Source organism: Cervus elaphus, chromosome 29, assembly GCF_910594005.1.
Source record: "Cervus elaphus chromosome 29, mCerEla1.1, whole genome shotgun sequence".
Lineage (NCBI taxonomy): Eukaryota > Metazoa > Chordata > Mammalia > Artiodactyla > Cervidae > Cervus > Cervus elaphus.
The window spans coordinates 36,496,158-36,513,917 of record NC_057843.1 but is presented as its reverse complement, the minus strand read 5'-3'; the positions used below and the strand labels follow the sequence as shown (position 1 = coordinate 36,513,917).

Below are 17,760 nucleotides of genomic sequence, written 5' to 3'. Positions count from 1 at the left end.
TCTTAACCTTTAGATCAAATCTGAATACCCTTCATCCTCTCTTTCTGGCAACTTTAATATGCTATCAGGTTCCTCATGAGTCTTCTCAAATTCAAACAAAACACTCTTCCTGCCTTAGTCACTTAATACATATTTTTTGTGGGAAGGAATGAATGATTTAATGAATATAAAGTCGTTTTCAGAATGTTCTTCCTTCAGGACACTTTCAGGGTGAAATTTTTTTAGGGCAGTGTTCCACTCAAAATTCTAGTCTCGAGTGTACGAACACAGTGCCCGAAACTCAAACTGGTGATGCAGGCGTGACAACTCACTGTTGCTTTAATGTGGACATTGAACACTTACTAATGCAGCTAAGGTTAAATGAATTATTTATGGTGCTATTAAAAATCATGTTTTCAAAGGCTATTTAATGACATTGTGTAATAAATGGAGAAATCAGGCTCAAAAATTGTATATACAGCATGATCCCAATTATATACAAAAATATAAATATGCAAAGGAAAAATTCTCAAAGGAAATGCATCAAAATGTTACTGATTATCTCTGGAGAGTGTAATCATAGGTGATTATGATTTTCAACTTTATCCCCTTCTTATATTTTCCATATAAGCATGTTTTATTTCTATAATCAGAAAAAAAGTTATTTCTTTAAGAAGATCTGAACCCTTCTGAGAAACTTTATATCATGATTTGTGTTTCCTGATTTTCCTATCTGGATTCTTTCAGAATCTTGTGTCAAAACTTCATCTTGGTTCTCCTGTCTCTTGGGGCATCTTGAGGCTCTCTGGGATATAATAACCATGTAATATGGCAATAATCCCTCAGTTAAATGCTTCTGCTTTACCCTGTGAGTTCTATGATATTCTTACACTTACCTTTATTATTACTATTTTAGTTTAACGCCTGCATTTTCCACTAAAGAGTTGCTTGAGGTTTAAGGAAAAAACAACAACTGTTTTTCTCACTACCAATTCCACTATTTCTAGAACATAAGAGATGCTTGAAAATTACGTGTTGAGTGCAAGGTCGCCCCACTTGTCTACTTACTAGCTGTGTGAGCGGGGGCAAGACACTGTGCTTCTTTCTTTGCCTGTCTGGGAGATGACACCTGCTTCCCTCCTCTACTGGGTGTTTTGGATTTCAACGAGGCTCACATTGTCTAATCATCTTTGATAGCAGGCTCTTGGCTTCTCAGTGCATCCTTTTTCACGATTTCAAATGCCGAGAATCACCTTCTCCCAAGGCTTTTTGTCCTCTCCCTAGCATACTCCATGCTCCCTGTTGATATGAAGTAAATCCAGTGACAGATCACTTCTGACTCACCAGCTGCCAGCCACTGTGCTTTGTTTTTCTCTCATTTTAAATATTTATTAGCTCTCATTTGCCCATCAGCTCTGCAAGGTTGTATTATTATCTCCATTTTATTGCTGAGGAAGCCAGGACATACAGTTGGTCATGCACAGTAGCAGCTCTTCTTTGACACCGGGCAGCATGACCGCAAGACTGCCAGTCGTGGGCCTAGGCGGGTGTTCTGGGGAATAGCACAGCCTGCGGGGCAGCGGGAAGTGGGCAGAGGCCGGCGTGGGTGAGCAGAGCCCCCAGCATGAGATGTGAGCACAGGACAGCCCTCTCTCCCCACAATGCTTACCTTTGGCCTTCCTTTCATCCTTCTGTTTTCAGCTTTTGGAGCTGACATTTATTTTTAGAAACCACTACAGAGAAATTCGGGGCTTCTCAGGTGGCTCAGTGGTAAAGTATCTGCCTGTGGGATGCAGGAGACTTGGGTTCGACCCCTGGGTCAGGAAGATCCCCTGGAGAAGGGAATAGCAACCCACTCTGGTATTCTTGCCTAGGAGAACCTCACGGACAGTGGAGCCTGGTGGGCTACAGCCCATGGGGGTCACAAAGAGTCGGATATGACTTAGACACTGAACAACAGCAATTCAGAGAAATTGACCTCAAGCCCTCCATTTCTTGGGTTTGCAATGTAATTTTTATTGACATGATAAAATATTTTGTTCCCTTCATGTATTTAGCCTCTGCCCACAACTATTTTAATATAAAAAGGGTGAAAGGCCTGTCCCCTAGAGATGGGAATTGCCCACCTTTTTTGAGTATGAGGAGTTAAGTTCTGGGGTGCTTCTGCATTAGTGTCTGCAGGGAGCACAGCAGGAGGGTGCAGCCAGCCCAGGGGTGGGCTTAGGTGTTGGCTGAGTCTTCAAGGCAGGAAGAGCTGGATATGTAGCAGACAGACCTAGTGTTCATCTCTGCTCCGCAACCACCCATTCAATCCAGGGCAAGGAAGTTGACACCAGCTACCTTATCCATAAAATGGAGATAATAATAAATGCACAGGTTGTAATCTTTGAAACATATTATATGAAGCAGCATGGTGTCCAGCACATAATCTCGATTAGGAAATGGCAACCCACTCACTATTCTTGCCTGAAAAACTACCTGGACAGAAGAGCCTGGAGGGCTGCAGTGCATGGGGTCGCGAAGAGTCAGACACAACGGAGTGACTGAACATGCACGCACGCGCCAGCACTTAAACACTCAGGTAGTGTTTATGATTATGGTGGCAGTTATTATTATTGGTGGTGAAGGCTAGTAGTTTTTAGTCAATTCATTGGTCAAGAGAGTCCCTAAGCACAACATTTCCAGTAATATCTTCCATACCTTAATAAAAGGAGGATTGCAGAAGAAGTATCAGAAAGATTTCAACATACTGACCCCATTTTCAAGTAGTTTATATATATGGGGCTTTTAGGAGTTGAACTGGAAGGATTCCCTGCATTGACTCCTGGTTTGATGGGGAGTCAGCCCAGGGATCATTGGTGGGATTATTCCAGAACACTCCTGAAGGGTAGAGAAAGGGTCAGCCCACAGCTCTGTGCTTTTGACCTGGCCACATGCACCTCTCAACAGTCAGTGTGATAGCCTGACCAGCTGTGGATCCCTGATAAAATCAAGCTGCTACACCACAGCCCCCAGCAGTGATCCTCACACACACACAAAAAATGCCAGCTCCGTCTGGGGTCTGCCTCTAAGGGCTACATCACTGCTCTCTGCTCAGCTTACAACATTCACATGAACCAAGCCAGATGAGTGCAGGAGAGTCCTGAAGGGGGACTCTGACTCATTCACTTATGTGGCTGGGGATACACCACTGAGGGGTAGGCCTGAAGAATTGGGTTAATCATGAGGAGAAGGGCCTTGACACAGTTGATGTCGTGGGAGCCTGAGTCACGAACACAGAGGCCCCACTTCTCTGCCATTCACCTGTGATTACATACAGTACATCATATTGTAGGTATTCATGCATATATTTGAGTCCCCATCTGGATTCTGAATTCTTTGAAAGAAAGCACTCTGAGAGGACTTTTTTTGTCTCTGCCTTCCAACGCCGAGTTGGTGCCAGGCACCAGGAGACATAGTGTATGCCAGAGAGGGAGAAGAGGCAGGAAGGGAGGGAGGAGAGGCCTCTCCCCAAGGCAGGGAGAAGAGAATAAATGACCCTTTCGGTTCCATTCATACTCTCCAGTTCCAGAGATACAGAGAACCCCTGGCCAGCACTTCAGAGCTGCCTTGCTTAGCCCCACATGTTCTGGCTGCTCCCCGTGTCCTTCTCATACGCCTTTGCAGTCAGGTCAGCTCCCCAATGTCACTCCTGATTCTAGTTACTGACTTTTCTTATGCTTCCTCCCTACAAAAGAGCCAGAAAGATAATTCCAAAAGAAATTGCTTAGCTTTGTATTTTCTATGATTTTAGAAGCTTTTTCATGCCAGCATCTCACCTAGTTCTAATAACAAAAATGTGACTTCTTTTAGCACTGTACCTTCTGAGGCTTAATGCTATAGTAACTTTCAGAAGAATAAAATCTCCTCCATCTCTGGGGCCTCAAAACTTTTACCAGGAATTGTTTTCACTCTTGGCTTATAGCAAAAGAGGAAGTGTGTACTAACCAACTAATTGGCCCCCAGAAGTTTACCAAATAAGTGTCAGTACTGTTCTTTCTGTAAAGAAGTGAAGTCGCTCAGTCGTGTCCGACTCTTAGCGACCCCATGGACTGTAGCCTACCAGGATCCTCAGTCCATGGGATTTTCCAGGCAAGAATACTGGAGTGGGTTGTCATTTCCTTCTCCAGGGGATCTTCCCAACCCAGGGATCAAACCCTGGTCTCCTGCATTGTAGGCAGACACTGTACCGTCTGAGCTACCAGGGAAGCAGATGCTGTCTTTTAGAAGATGGGTGTGGTTGTCAGGGCAGTGGAGAAATGTGGCTGCTGGAAAGGAATTTGGCTGTTTGAGGGAATAAGGAGGCACCACTCCAAGAGATAACCAGAGTATCAGTATACAGAAAGGGTATGTGTACATGTGTCTGTGTATGTCCCTTATAAAAGACTTAAAAATCTCTTACACAGGAAAACTGGGCATCAGACATGGAATTTTCCCAGAATGATGAGTGTCAGTATGGAAGTAGGTTGGCTTGAATTCATTGCCCCACAGGCTGAAGTGTTTCACAGCTAGTCCAGAGCATAGAGAAGAGGTCTGTTGGAAGGCTGCCACTGTGAAAGGGGTATAGTCAAAGGAACCAGCATGGAATCACTTCTTCCTTTATGCACAGGATGTATGGGCTGTGCTGGGAGAGAATCTTCTTGAGCGTTGGTTCTCAGTGTGGCTGAGAGGAGAGATTGGGAGGTCATTTAGCCAGGACTCCACCTTGGACTGACTGAAGCAGAGTTTTGTCGAGTGGCTAAAAATAGTCTTACTGCACTAGAGAAGTAAGTCTGATGGTGAATTTTTCAAAGCAGATGAATTTATAGTTTATATACCTTTTCACCAAGTAATTCTGGTTCTACAAGTCTATTATGAGAAAACAATCAGTAATTTGGACAAAGATTTATGGAGAAAAATATACAATAGTATTATAGATGGTATGAGAAAAATGGAATGACCTATATATCTCACAATAGGAGAGTGCTTAATTGTGGCATATCCATAAATGTTGCATATATTCAGTAAAATGGAGTTTTTAAAGGATAATTAATAACGAAGAAGATCCTCTTAATTATAGGTGATCAATAGCAAGGTACAAATCATCCAAGTATGTAAAAGGGAGAATATGTGATTTCACTTGCGAGGTGCTTACAAATAGCCAGATTCTATTTCAGATCCTAAAAGATGATGCTGTGAAAGTGCTGCATTCAATATGCCAGCCTCCTGAGAAATCTGTATGCAGGTCAAGAAGCAACAGTGAGAACTGGACATGGAACAACAGACTGGTTCCAAATCAGAAAAGCTTTCCAATGGTGGTTACCAGGGACTGGAGGACTGGAAATGGAGAGCTTTTTTTTTTTAATATTTATTTATTTGTAATTGATTGATGACTGCTTTACAACATTGGTTTGATTTCTGTCATACATCAACATGAATTAACCATCGCTGTACATATGTCCCTTCCCCACCTCATCCCTCTAGGTTGTTACATCGCCTCAGTTTGAGCTCCCTGAGTCAAAGAGCAAATTTCCATTGGCTGTCTGTTTACATGTGGTAGCGTATATGCTTCCGTGCTACTCTCTCCATTCATCTCACCCTCTCCCTCCTCTTCCCCACCCTTTGCCACGAGCCTGTTCTCTAGGTCTGCGTCTCTGCTGCTGCTCTCTGAATAGATTCATCAGTACCATCTCTCTTGATTCCATAAATATGCGTTAATGTATATTTGTTTTTCTCTTTCTGACTTACTTCATTCTATATAATAGGCTCTAGGTTCATCTGCAGGAGGTGGAGAGTTACTGTTTAGTGGATACGGAGTTTCAGTTTGGGATGATGAAAATCTGGGAAGGAGGGTGGTGATGATTGTACAATATTATGAATATACTTAAGGCCACTAGAATGTATACTTGAAAATGGTTAAAGCGGCAAGTTTGATGTTTTGTCTGTTTCCCTATGGTAGAAAGACCCTTCCCCCTCAAGTGCTGTGGATGCGTGAGGACCACAGTGGGAACTGCACTGTGAGGTCTTCACAGCTGCAGCCAGGCCTGCTTCTTTAGGGAGAGGGCAGCTGTGCTGTCACATCAAAGAGAGGAATGGCTGTGGCTATGAGGGAAGACATCTGATCTGTAGAGCAGGTCCAAATTTTTTTTTTTTTTAAATGCATGGAAGCATAGAGAAGAATCAACATTGTAACAGGATTTATATGTAGGTGATGAAAATATGGGTTAAGTTTGTTTTTCTATCTTTAAAATAAAAAACTATAATTTCCCCAAAGGATATAGAGTAGAAGCTCAGAACAAAAGTTATTTGGAAACTACAAAAATCATACTGATGTTTGTCAAGTCTATGCCTAGCTAAATAAATTACTTGAAACTGTTCCAGTGGGGGAAAAAAAGAGAAAAATACTTTTAAAATGTTTTCTACCTTTGTTATTAGAGTGACAGTTGTTAGTAAATTATTGCAATTTATATATAACAAGCAGTGCAAAATTTAATCCACATAATATGGTATGTCCCTTTGGCAGTCATCTCCTTGAGAACCCCCTCTAAAGGGCTTCCAATGCAGAGAGCACATCTTCAGACTGCAGAATACATTGGAAACTTGGTTATTGTTGTTTAGTTGCTAAGTTGTGTACTACTCTTTGTAATCCCATGGACTGCAGTATGCCAGGCTTCTCTGTCCTTCACTATCTACCTGAAGTTTGCTCAAACTCATGTCCATTGAGTCCATGATACCATCCAACCATCTCATCCTCTGAATCAGTCTTTTCTAATGAGTCAGCTCTTCGCATCAGGTAGCCAAAGTATTGGAGCTTCAGCATCAGTCCTTCCAATGAATATTCAGAATTGATTTCCATTAGGATTGACTGATTTGATCTCCTTGCAGTCCACCGGACTCTCAAGAGTTTTCTCCAGCAGCGCAGTTAGAAAGCATCAATTCTTCAGCGCTCAGCCTTCTTTATGGTCCAACTCTCACATCCATACACGACTACTGGAAAAGCCATAGCTTTGACTAAATGGACCTTTGTTGGCAAAGTTATGCCTCTGCTTTTTAATACACTGTCTGGGCTTGTCATAGCTTTTCTTCCAAGGAGCAAACATCTTTTAATTTCATGGCTGCAGTCACTGTCCACAGTGATTTTGGAGCCCAAGAAAATACAACTTGGGGGCAGTCATGAATCATCTAGGACCATGTCTTGTGAATAGGTGGGTGGCGCCATGAACATGTTCCCTTCCTCTTTGAGGGATGGTTTTCCTCACAGGTCCTTTGAATGGGGATTAGGTGGTATGGGAAAACTTCCACTTTTATATTCCACTGTTAAATCAAAGGATCTTTCCCCACGTTGTGAGGAGGGAACTGCCACCACCCAAACCTGCCATTACTTATCTGTCAAGGTCATTAGCAGCAAGCAACAAAAACTAACTGGAACTCAGAGATTCCCTGGTAGTCCAGTGGTTAGGCTTCTTCACTTTGATTGCCAGACCTGGGTTCAATCTCCGGTCACGGAACTAAGATCCCGCAAACTGCACAGCGCAGCCAAAAACAAAAAACTTACTGTAAGTGATTTAGGCACTACAGAAACTTGGTGGAAGGTTATTAGGACACCCACAGGATATCCAAGAATTCAGAAAAACAAGGTCAGACAACAGGTGAGAAAGGGAGGCTGCTCAGCTGGGAGGTGAATAGGACCAGGTCATCTCCCCTTCTGGGCCCCTGGAGCAGGGCTCTGCCATCAACACAGGCGAGCTGCTGCTACCTTTGAGAGCATCCGCCTCCACTGTTTCTCTGCATCTCTGTTCACAGGTTTTACATCCTGGGCAGGTGGAGCCAAAGTGGCCTGGCCCAGCCTGTCTGTACCTGCTGCCAGGGACGCTGGGCCAGGGCATATCTGGCATCTTTCAGCATTTGTAATGGCACGTGAGCTCTGTCTTCCATTGAGACTTCGAAAGGGAGAAGGGGTTTCAGAGGCTGAGGAGCCAAACCGATGACAGATAGCCAGGTTGATGAGCACATGCCTATCATTTTGTTAATCCCTGCCCAAGGCCAGTGATGAGCTGGTGATTACCCATGAGTGCAGCTGCTGGCATCAGTTTACTCTCGGTCATTTAAGCATTTTCTGCATGGGGGATTGTCTGAGGTTCCAAACTGTATGCTGATTAATTACTGGGGTTTCATGTACCGTGTCTTCATCTGGTGTGATCAGACTGGTAGATGGGCCGCCTGCCCTGTGGATTATACTTAGTAGAGTAGAGGCGGGGAGTGGGGGAGAGAGTAAGGTAGGCAGCATGCAAGGACAGCTGCTGCCTCTAGACGTCCCTTTTAAAGGGCCTAGTAGGCATTCCAAAAACACAGTGACTTTGGAATTCTGATAATCAGACTGGCTGTTGGGCTTTTCCCTTTTGTTAGTAGAGAAAGTACGGGGGTTTGGCATGACTTTGGCAAGAATGTGATATGACACCGTCCTGTCACTGGAATTGTGGCTCATCTCAGTCCTCTAATCATAGGCAAAAGTCTACTCTTGAGTGTGATGACCACTTCTGTCTTTCATTTTCACTTCACTTGTGTAGTACTCTAGCTACAGGCTGACTGACAGTTCCAGACACCAGTGTCCCTGTGGACAGAGCACTGGCAGATTTCAGGGGAGTTCACACATCCCTGGAGGCAGTACAGCAAAGGGTAAACAGGTGTTTATGGCAGGTGAAGGCAAACTTCTGAGAGTCTAGACAGCAGGTGGGAGAAATGTGTTAGTCAAGGTTTTTAATGCATATACTTTTCCAGCAGAGGTGTTCACTTGTTCCAGCAGCACACCAAGGACTGCATCAGGAGGTCCATTCTGTAATGCTTAAAAAACCATCCAAGTCACGTAGAGTGGTGGGCAGTGGCAGCTGGAACCTCCAATTGTAACGTGTGTCCCTAGTGGTTCAGACCACACTTGGAGAAGCTCTGCTTTGTTTGATTCCTCACGCACAGCAGGGACCTTTTATTTTTAACTTTTTTTTTTTTTTTTTCCTGCATGAAGTCTTACTCAGAAACCCAATCTATAAATCAAATACAAATTCTGTTCTGGTGGCCGAAGCTCAGGCACTCCACATGGATTCCAGCCCTTGCAGTGTGACAGGCCTCCAGGCATGGGCATGACACCCTCTGTCTGTCTCTACCTTGAAGAGCTAGACACCATTGACTCCTCCAGTGTCTCACACAGGTGGTCAGTAAATAGATATCAGATTAGTGACTGTGACCGTTTGAAGGAACATCCAGCAGTTTCTGCACTGGAGGAGTCAGGGAAGCATAAATATCAAACTTTTTAACTTCTTTTCATCAGTCTACATACTCCTAATCCCATTCTTGTTTAAATGCTTTATATACACCGTGTAGTCATAGGAAGTTTCTGGCAGACTCAAGATTTGAGACCCATTTCTCTATGGAGGAGACTAGGTGTTACAGAAATAAACGCTTTTGTGTTTTACTGTGAGCTGCTTTAAGCCCATTTGGAAGGTAGCTGGGGTGTAAATAATGCTACTCACTAAATGAAGTTGTATGCAGATCTAAGTATATCCTATTCCACCTAAAGGACCTAGCAAACGGTGGGAAGCTGCACATCATGACTGAGAATAGTGCCGCCTGGTGGTGACGGGGGAAGGGACACTCTCAAAACAGCCTTATGTTCAATCTGCTTGGTTACTCTTCTTTATTCTTCCACTATGAATAAAGGAAAAAGAGTTCTGAAAGCAAGAAATTGAGAAAGCAAGCAAGATTGTCTTCCCTAGATTCTGACGTGAGAGAGAGTGAAGTGACTGTGACTGATACAGAGCAGGTAGGTGGACGCTGAGCTGGGAGGCGCTCTTTGAGGTCAGGTGCTCTGTGCCAAAGTAAGATTTGCTGTGAGTCAAGTGTCTGCCGACAGTAAGAAACAAACTGTATCTCATACATTTAGTTTCGGACACCTTTTCAAAAAAGAATTGCTCCTCACTCTAAGGTTGCATACATTTAGTTTACTAACAAGGCTGTGTGTTCATGATAAATGCCTTGAGTATCCTTCATGCATTGCTCAGGCATATCTCTGTGGCCATTGGCAACACCTTGGTGATACGGTACCAGGAACTGCAGCTCAGGATTGGTTTGGGGTAGTTATTCTAAAGGCTAGTAAACCTGTGTTGAAGGTCAAATCTGTAAAATTAAGGGCATAACTTCCCCACTTGGAGGTGGCTTGTGGTGGGTGAGTAGGTGGGACTGTGGCTTCATATCCATCGAGGCCTGGACTTGCCTCTGTTGGGGTTGAAGAAGGGCCAATTGAAAAGGCCTGAGGGCAAGCAGTTAGAGAAGGAGGTCAGGGTTTGAAAATTTGAAATACCTCCTTTATTTGTAATAAAGCAGATGCTGGAGAATGTGGCTTACATCTATGGGCGGAGGATTCTTCTGATATACTGGACCTGAGAATTAGGCCTTCTGGTGACCTGTGGTGCAGGACACCACCCATTCCCTCTGTGGAAGGAGCAGAGCAGCTCCGCAGAAAGAAAGAAAGTGAGGGGCAAACCAGAAGTTACCAGCCTCCAGATTCCTCCAGCTCTGCTTTTCTTCCTTAAGAGTGCTTTGGCTATTCAGGGTCTTCTGTGTTTCCATACAAATTGTAAAACTGTCCTAATTCTGTGAAAAATGCCATTGGTAATTTGATAGGGATTGCATTGAATCAGTAGATCGCTTTGGCAGGGGAGGGATAAATTGGGATATTGGGATTGACATATATAGACTACAGTATATAAAATAAATGACAAATAAGGATGTACTGTATGGTACAAGGAACTCAATACTCTGTTATGGCCTATATGGGAAAAGAATCTAAAAAGAGTAGATATATGTATATGTGTGTGTGTGTGTGTGTGTGTGTGTGTGTATTATAAAACTGATTCATTTTGCTGTGTACCTGAAACTAATACACTGTAAATCAACTATACTCCAATAAGAATTAAGTTTTTAAAAGTGAATTAAAAAAAAGCCAGGAGTTATTACCCCCAGTAGTGCTTCTCCACATGGAAAAAATCTTTAGATGAAGGAAGAAACATACTCTTGTTTTCCCCCTGCCCTCATCACCAAAGCATCTGGGTTTTAGCTCAGAGTTATCCCAGAGCTGATGTAGCTTCCTAACCCAAGAGACCAGACAGTGTCTATTTAGAAGCTAGCTACACCTTCCAATGTTCTTAGTACGAGGTGCATCTTGGGAAGGGAAGGGAAATGAAAAGTGATATGATAACCCTGGGGGCTTGTACAGAATACAGTTCATCTTACCTTTTCAATTCTGCATTGCCTGAGGTCAAATATTATGAAAGCCAATAAGAAAATTATTTTCATTTGACTAAGTTTGATGCAGACTATCAACTCTGCAGAGCCTCTTCTTTGTTTGTTTGCCTATAGCTTTAAGTGGAAGCACTGTCTGCAGTGAGAAAGTATACATACTTGCCATGTATACTCTTGAATCCAGCAATAACCCAGGGATGGAACCCAGGTCTCCCACCTTGCAAGCAGATTCTTTGCCATCTGAACCACCAAGGAAGCCCAGTAAAAGGACCACTCCTTTATGAAGCAAACTTTCTGTTAATAATGAAAAGTAATATATGGTGGGTTTCTAATCATAAACCACTAAATATTTCCTGTGTGTGCCTCTCATTTAAACCACAGGATCATGCCCAGTCTGCATTTATAACTTGACTGGCCAAGTGTGCATTTCAGTCAGTGAGATTGGCCTCATCAGTAAAATACCAGGATTAGCAAAACATGAATTGTTAAATGTGCAGAAAGTTTATCAAACTAGTCAAGTATTTGATTCCTTTGTATTAAAATTTTATTGTCATACTCAATACCTACAAATTTAAGTTTGCAAACTATATCTGTAAACTAACCCCGTACCCCACAAAAAAGGAATTTTCCAGGATGAACTACTGGTGAATTTACTCAAGAGTTGCTGCCTAAGGAGGTGGAGTAGAGTGGAAGAAGTAAAGTAGAAGACTGGTCACAGCTGTCCCCGTGATCACCCATGAAAGGAGGGGCTAGTCAGTGAATGGGAGATGCAGGCAGAAGAAGGCCTGTTGAGGAAGGTCCAGGGTTCTTCAGAGAAGGGCTGCTAAACAGGACACCACCCTCCCAGCCTCACTGGACACACTGGGGGATGTTCCTAGCACTTTTCCCTTGCTGCTTCTTCAAGACCTACCAGCTCCAATGATGGTCTGCTTCTCTTCTGGCCCCAGTGTCCTCAGTTCTTTGTCTCTTACACAGCTTCACTTCTCCAGAGCCTGCTCGGAGGCTCAGTTTCCTTGTCAGTAAAATGGGGGCAATTCATAGTCTCTGCCTACTTCATGGAATGATTGTGGGGATCAGATGAGATGTGTGTTAAAGCATTTTGTTGACTGCAAGACGCTGCATAAATGTCAGGTGTTATAAATCATTAACCAGTCTATTTTTCAGCCAAAGCAGTTTCTATGCACATTTTACTTACCCTCTGAACAATTCTCTGTCAAATAGCAAATGTAAATGCCGATGTTTCTTCCTTCTTGGATTATGGTGGTTCCTTTGCAACTTTATGATCTAGGCTGAATCTTTAAGTACTCCTTTGGCTCATAACTTCCCCTGAACACCCATGCAAGATCATAATCCATAAAACACAGAGGCAATAACTCCTTTTAATTGTCAGGAGTTCATCATTTGCTAAGTTCTAAATGCAGTCACTTAGACATTTGCCTTGAAAAGCCCGACTCCGTTTACTCTGCAGAGCCGAGACTGTGTGAAACTGGGCCCTCCTGCCGAGGGAGAAGTCGTCCAAGTCAAGTGGCCTGATGGCAAACTCTACGGGGCCAAGTATCTCGGATCAAATGTTGCCCACATGTACCAGGTGAGTGCTGCCCTGGGTGTGAGCTTGCTGAGATGGACAAGAGAAGCCAGAGGGCAGATGGTATATCTAGTGTGCTATGGGTCAAGAAGCTACATGAATTTAGAACACCTACTGTTTTATAAAAAAGGCAAAGTTTCAAAGACTGATGACCCAGATAATAGAGTTTTATTTTGGGAATAGTAAAGTTCAATACTGGGAAACTAATAACATTTGATGAATGGATTAATAGTCAGGAATATAGTTAGGTCAAAAAGATGACCGACTGGATGGTAGGCTGCTTTCTTGTGTTCCTGTTATATGGGAAAAGAATAAGTGGCTGGATTATCTAACCAAGCCAAGTCAGTGAGGGCTGTTCCTCACCCAGCAGCCATGAATGGGTGGCTTTTCCCCGACAGACGTCATCCCTGTTGACATTTCAGCAAACCTGAACCAGTGGTGCCTCAGCACCCAGGCGCGCGTGCGTGCTAAGTCGCTCAGTCGGGTCTGACTCTTTGCAACCCAATGGGCTGTAGCCTGCCCAGGCGCCTCTGTCCATGCGGATTCTCCAAGCAAGAATGCTGGAGTGGGTTGCCATGCTCTCCTCCAGGGGATCTTCCTGACCCAGGGATCAAACCTGCATCTCTTAGGTCTGCTGCATTGGCAGGCAGGTTTCTTTATAGGATGCTTTTGTGATGAAAAGTACAGTTGTCAGTTGGGAAGTCTGTTCACTGAACAACTGTATATATTATTAAAAACTATGTATACAGTTAAAAGGTCTTCCCTGGTGGCTCAGACAGTAAAGAAGATTCCTGCATTCATTGCAGGAGACTGGGGTTTGATCCATGGGTTGGGAATATCCCCTGGAGAAGGAAATGGCAACCCATTCTGCTCTTCTTGCCTAGAGAATTCCATGGACAGAAGAACCTGGCAGGCTACAGTCTGTGGAGTCACAGAGTCAAACACAACTGAATGACTAACACTTATACAATTAAAAAATGAACTAATGAACTATATCCCTATTAGAAGTGAGGATGAGTTAAGCTCTAATAAGAAAAACAACATGGATGGCACATGTGCATTTCTATTCCTTCAGAAAGACTTAAAAAAGGAACAGATTTATTAAAACCAATACATTATAATACTTCTAGTAATGTGATGGCAGAAATCAACATTCTCAAGCAGTAGTGTAAAAACAGGAAGATTGAAGTAAAAGGAGAAAAAGCAAGAAGGTTCAGCTCTGTTAAGTTAAAAACAGCTTGAGAATGATAAGACTTCCAGTTTCCTCAGAGAAATTGTTCAAAGACTGATAAGGGGCTTGGGCTTAAATGGAAAAAGAACATTAAAAGACTGCACCAAAAACTGGAGCACAGTGTAATTAGCAGTGTTCAAAGACATTTGGAAAACTTAGGGAAGGACATTTTTTAAGGTGTAGAAAAAGCCAAGGGGAGTGAGGAGGGGAGAATACACATATGCTGTGTGTGTGTGTGTTTGTGTGTGTGTACTCAAAGGCCATTTTCCCCTCTGTACTGGTGACAGTGTTTAGTTGCAGATTGAGGTCATTTATAGCAGGATAGGTGTTGGAGCGTTTTTGTATCAGAATGTCCAAAATCAGGCAAAAATTACAAGACAGGCTGGTAATACTGGAGTCTCCTAGAAAAGAGCTTTACTACATCATTCAAAAGAAAATAATTACATTTAATTAAACAATACATGCAAAAGTGAAGCATCTTACATGTGGCAAAGCTATTAGCTACATGAAAGGTATCATAATGAGGACATGTTGAAATTCTGGCTAATTAGTAATCAGTGTGTTAACTTCAGTCGAATTTATGATGGCCTATCAACATAGAACAGTGAGCATATTTATAGACTCAATGAAAAAGTTAAGACTAATATTAAAATTGTCTCTCAAGTACAAGTAGTTTAAAATTCCTCATTAAACCAAGTGGCCTTTTGAAGTCATTTTGTGTTTTGTATCTAATTATTCAGCCTCACCATTGACTAAGCAAAGACATTTATAAAAATAGAACCAAAATATCTATTGCACAGTGCTAAATATCCTGGGTATATGCATTTGGGGGTCCTCACAGTAACTCTCCAAGATAGGGTTTTTGAATCCTACTTTACAAATGAGGGGGGACAGGGCTCAGCAAATTTCATAATTTGTGCAAGTGCACAGAGCTGGTAAAGGGAAGAGCCAGAATTTACTCTCTGCCCTGTCCAAACTCTGGTGAACAACCACCACAGCCTTTGAGGGACTGTCCTGGATTTTAGCACTGAAAATCTTGCATCCTGCGGGACCCCTCAGTCCCGGACAAACTGGGATGGTTGGTCACCATACCATAATTCCTCTGTTTTAAAACTGACTTTTTCTCTTTTAGAATTCTCAAATGATTGGCAACAGAAGAAAGGTAGGCACAGGTAGTTCTAGCTATGTGATCAAACTGTATAAATGGGATGACACCTTGGCCTAATTAAATGTTAAAGAAACCATTCTGTTGAAACAAGGCCAGGAAGAAAAGCCTTCCCGTCTCAGCCTTCTGGGAAGTAGCAGAGAGAGTGCCCGTGACCAAGACCTACTTCCGCCCCACTGTTTGAGCTCCGTCAAACGGGAGGAGACATGGATAATACAAAGTTTAATTATATATTTTATCTTCAGTAGTTTTTTAAACTTCAGCAGATTGTTTTTATTAACATAGCACAGTGATATGATTTAACTCACCTTATTTTAATTAGAATTGCAAGCATATATTTATTCCTTAAAAGAATTCAGACAGACGATTTAGAAACTTGAAAAATACCATAAATGGTTCAGAGTTAAGAACATATTAGAATTAGATATTCTATCTCAATTGCATCCCTTTCGTTGTTTTCTTCTGGGAGAGTTCATGTAGGATTAAGCCTAGATCAGGATCACTTTGAATAGGGTGTTTGATGAAGTTCTCCAGATTACATTTCTGTTATTCAATGTCACTTACTTAGAAAACAGCATAAAATACTGAAAAAAAAAATAGATAATGAAAATACTTCCATTTGAATAGCTTAGAAAAACAAGTTTTAAACATTTTCATTTAGACGGTTATGTATTTTCACACATTGACATGGTTGACACATGAGATTGAGGGGAACCTGAGATTTTTCTGGCCTTTTGGTTGAATTTAACAAAAGTGAGTTTTGAAAGTTAAAGCTCTATAAGAACTTGAGAAATTATTTTATCTGGGAGGATTATAAGAGTAAAATATATCATCACTTTTTTCTCAAAGAGAAACAGTCCTCCCTCTTAAGTCATCAGAGCATCTTAAAGAAACAAAGAGCACCGACAGGCTCCACCAGTCTTAATGCTAAACTGGCCACAGTCTCATGTTCTGAGAAATCATCTGAGCAGCAGTTATTTTTCTTTCTTGGCTTTGGGGGCATAAAGTTTTCATATCACATATTCCAGGACACTCATTTTCAAGAATTTTGGCCTGTTTGAGACATGCTTTGTTCTTGGTCTGATAAGGAAAAGAGCTTTTCTCCCTTCCTTGGCTGTTGGCTAGTTCTCTTGTTTGTTCTGTTTGAATCCTTTTTCTCTTTTTTTTTTTTTTTTGTGTGTGTAGCTAATTGGAACCCTGAAGAAAATGGTGAATGCTTTTTGCTTTTTAAAAAATATACCAAAAAAAAAAAATATATATATACCATGCTCACTGCTTTATTTTTCATTAGGTTGAATTTGAAGATGGATCCCAGATAGCAATGAAGAGAGAAGACATCTACACTTTAGACGAAGAGTTACCTAAGAGAGTGAAAGCTCGATTCGTAAGTACTGGATAATCTCTCCGAGGGGTCTGCCCTATGAATCCCTCCTCCAGCACTGTTTCCTGAGCCCAGCGGAAACACACTCAGGCCTTTGGACTGATGTTTTAGGAAGCCAATGCATCTTTTCCCTTATTGAAATCTGTTTAATCCAAAACAAATATACTTGGTCAGAAACAGGGAAACCAGTGCAAGTTCCTCGTTTTTCTTTCTAATGAGGTCAAATGATGCTTCTTTATGTTAACATCTGTTGGCTTACAAAAAGTTTTTGAGTACGTATTCTGTGCAAGAGAACTGCGAACATACAAAGATACCATCAAGACATTTACAATCTCGTTAGTGGAAGCCACGTTAAAAGAAGGCTTTCAGTAGGAGATTAATGGAGACTCAGTATAGCGAACATCTAGTTTGCTGTAGCCACTGAACTGAACTATCATATACAGTGCAGCCTTGAGCAGTGTGGGGAGTTGGGGTGCTGACTCTCCACACACTCACATATGGCTGGTATAGTCAGACCCTTTCTGTTCATGGTTCCACATCCATGAATTCAACCAGCTGAGGATCGTATAGTACCATCAGGTTTACTATTGAAAAAAGTTTGTGTATAAGTGGACCCATGCAGTTCAAACCCATGTTTTCAAGATCAACTGTTTTGATCAACTTCTCTCTCTCTGAAGTTCATTAATGGTTGTGTCAATTCATAATTAAATGAAACACTCACTTTTATAAAAGAAGGAATAAACAAAGCCCAAATACTAGTTGTGGGAATACTAAAGTGTTTTTTTTTTTTTTAAAGAAAGCATTATTAGTTTCAAGCCCTGTACCTACCATTAAAAGACAAACATGGACAAATAATCAAAATTGAAGTTGCTGAAAAATATAATTCACAATAACTTAGTTTTCCTTATTGTATCTTAAAATATTTTCTGGACCCTGAAATGAAGCCAGTTTTACTCATTTAGAATTACATCTAGTGCATTTGTGAAATGATAAACACTAAAGTAGGAAATTTGAATGAGGGGCTTTTTCTGACTAAAATGATTTTTTTTTTCTGAATGACATCCTTTGTTTTCATTGCATGCTAATAATATACTTTTAGGCAATGATAG

General features: G+C 41.9%; 1 protein-coding gene across 3 annotated transcripts in view; it reads left to right on the top strand.

Annotated features, from left to right (window-relative positions):
* KDM4C (lysine demethylase 4C) overlaps nt 1–17,760 on the top strand; it is a 402,052-nt gene that overhangs the window by 375,747 nt on the left and 8,545 nt on the right. For all 3 annotated transcript variants that reach the window (XM_043891189.1, XM_043891188.1, XM_043891190.1), the window contains 2 exons: nt 12,758–12,877; nt 16,562–16,654. In XM_043891189.1, the coding sequence (XP_043747124.1) occupies nt 12,758–12,877; nt 16,562–16,654 (213 nt within the window). The remainder of the gene's footprint in view (nt 1–12,757; nt 12,878–16,561; nt 16,655–17,760) is intronic.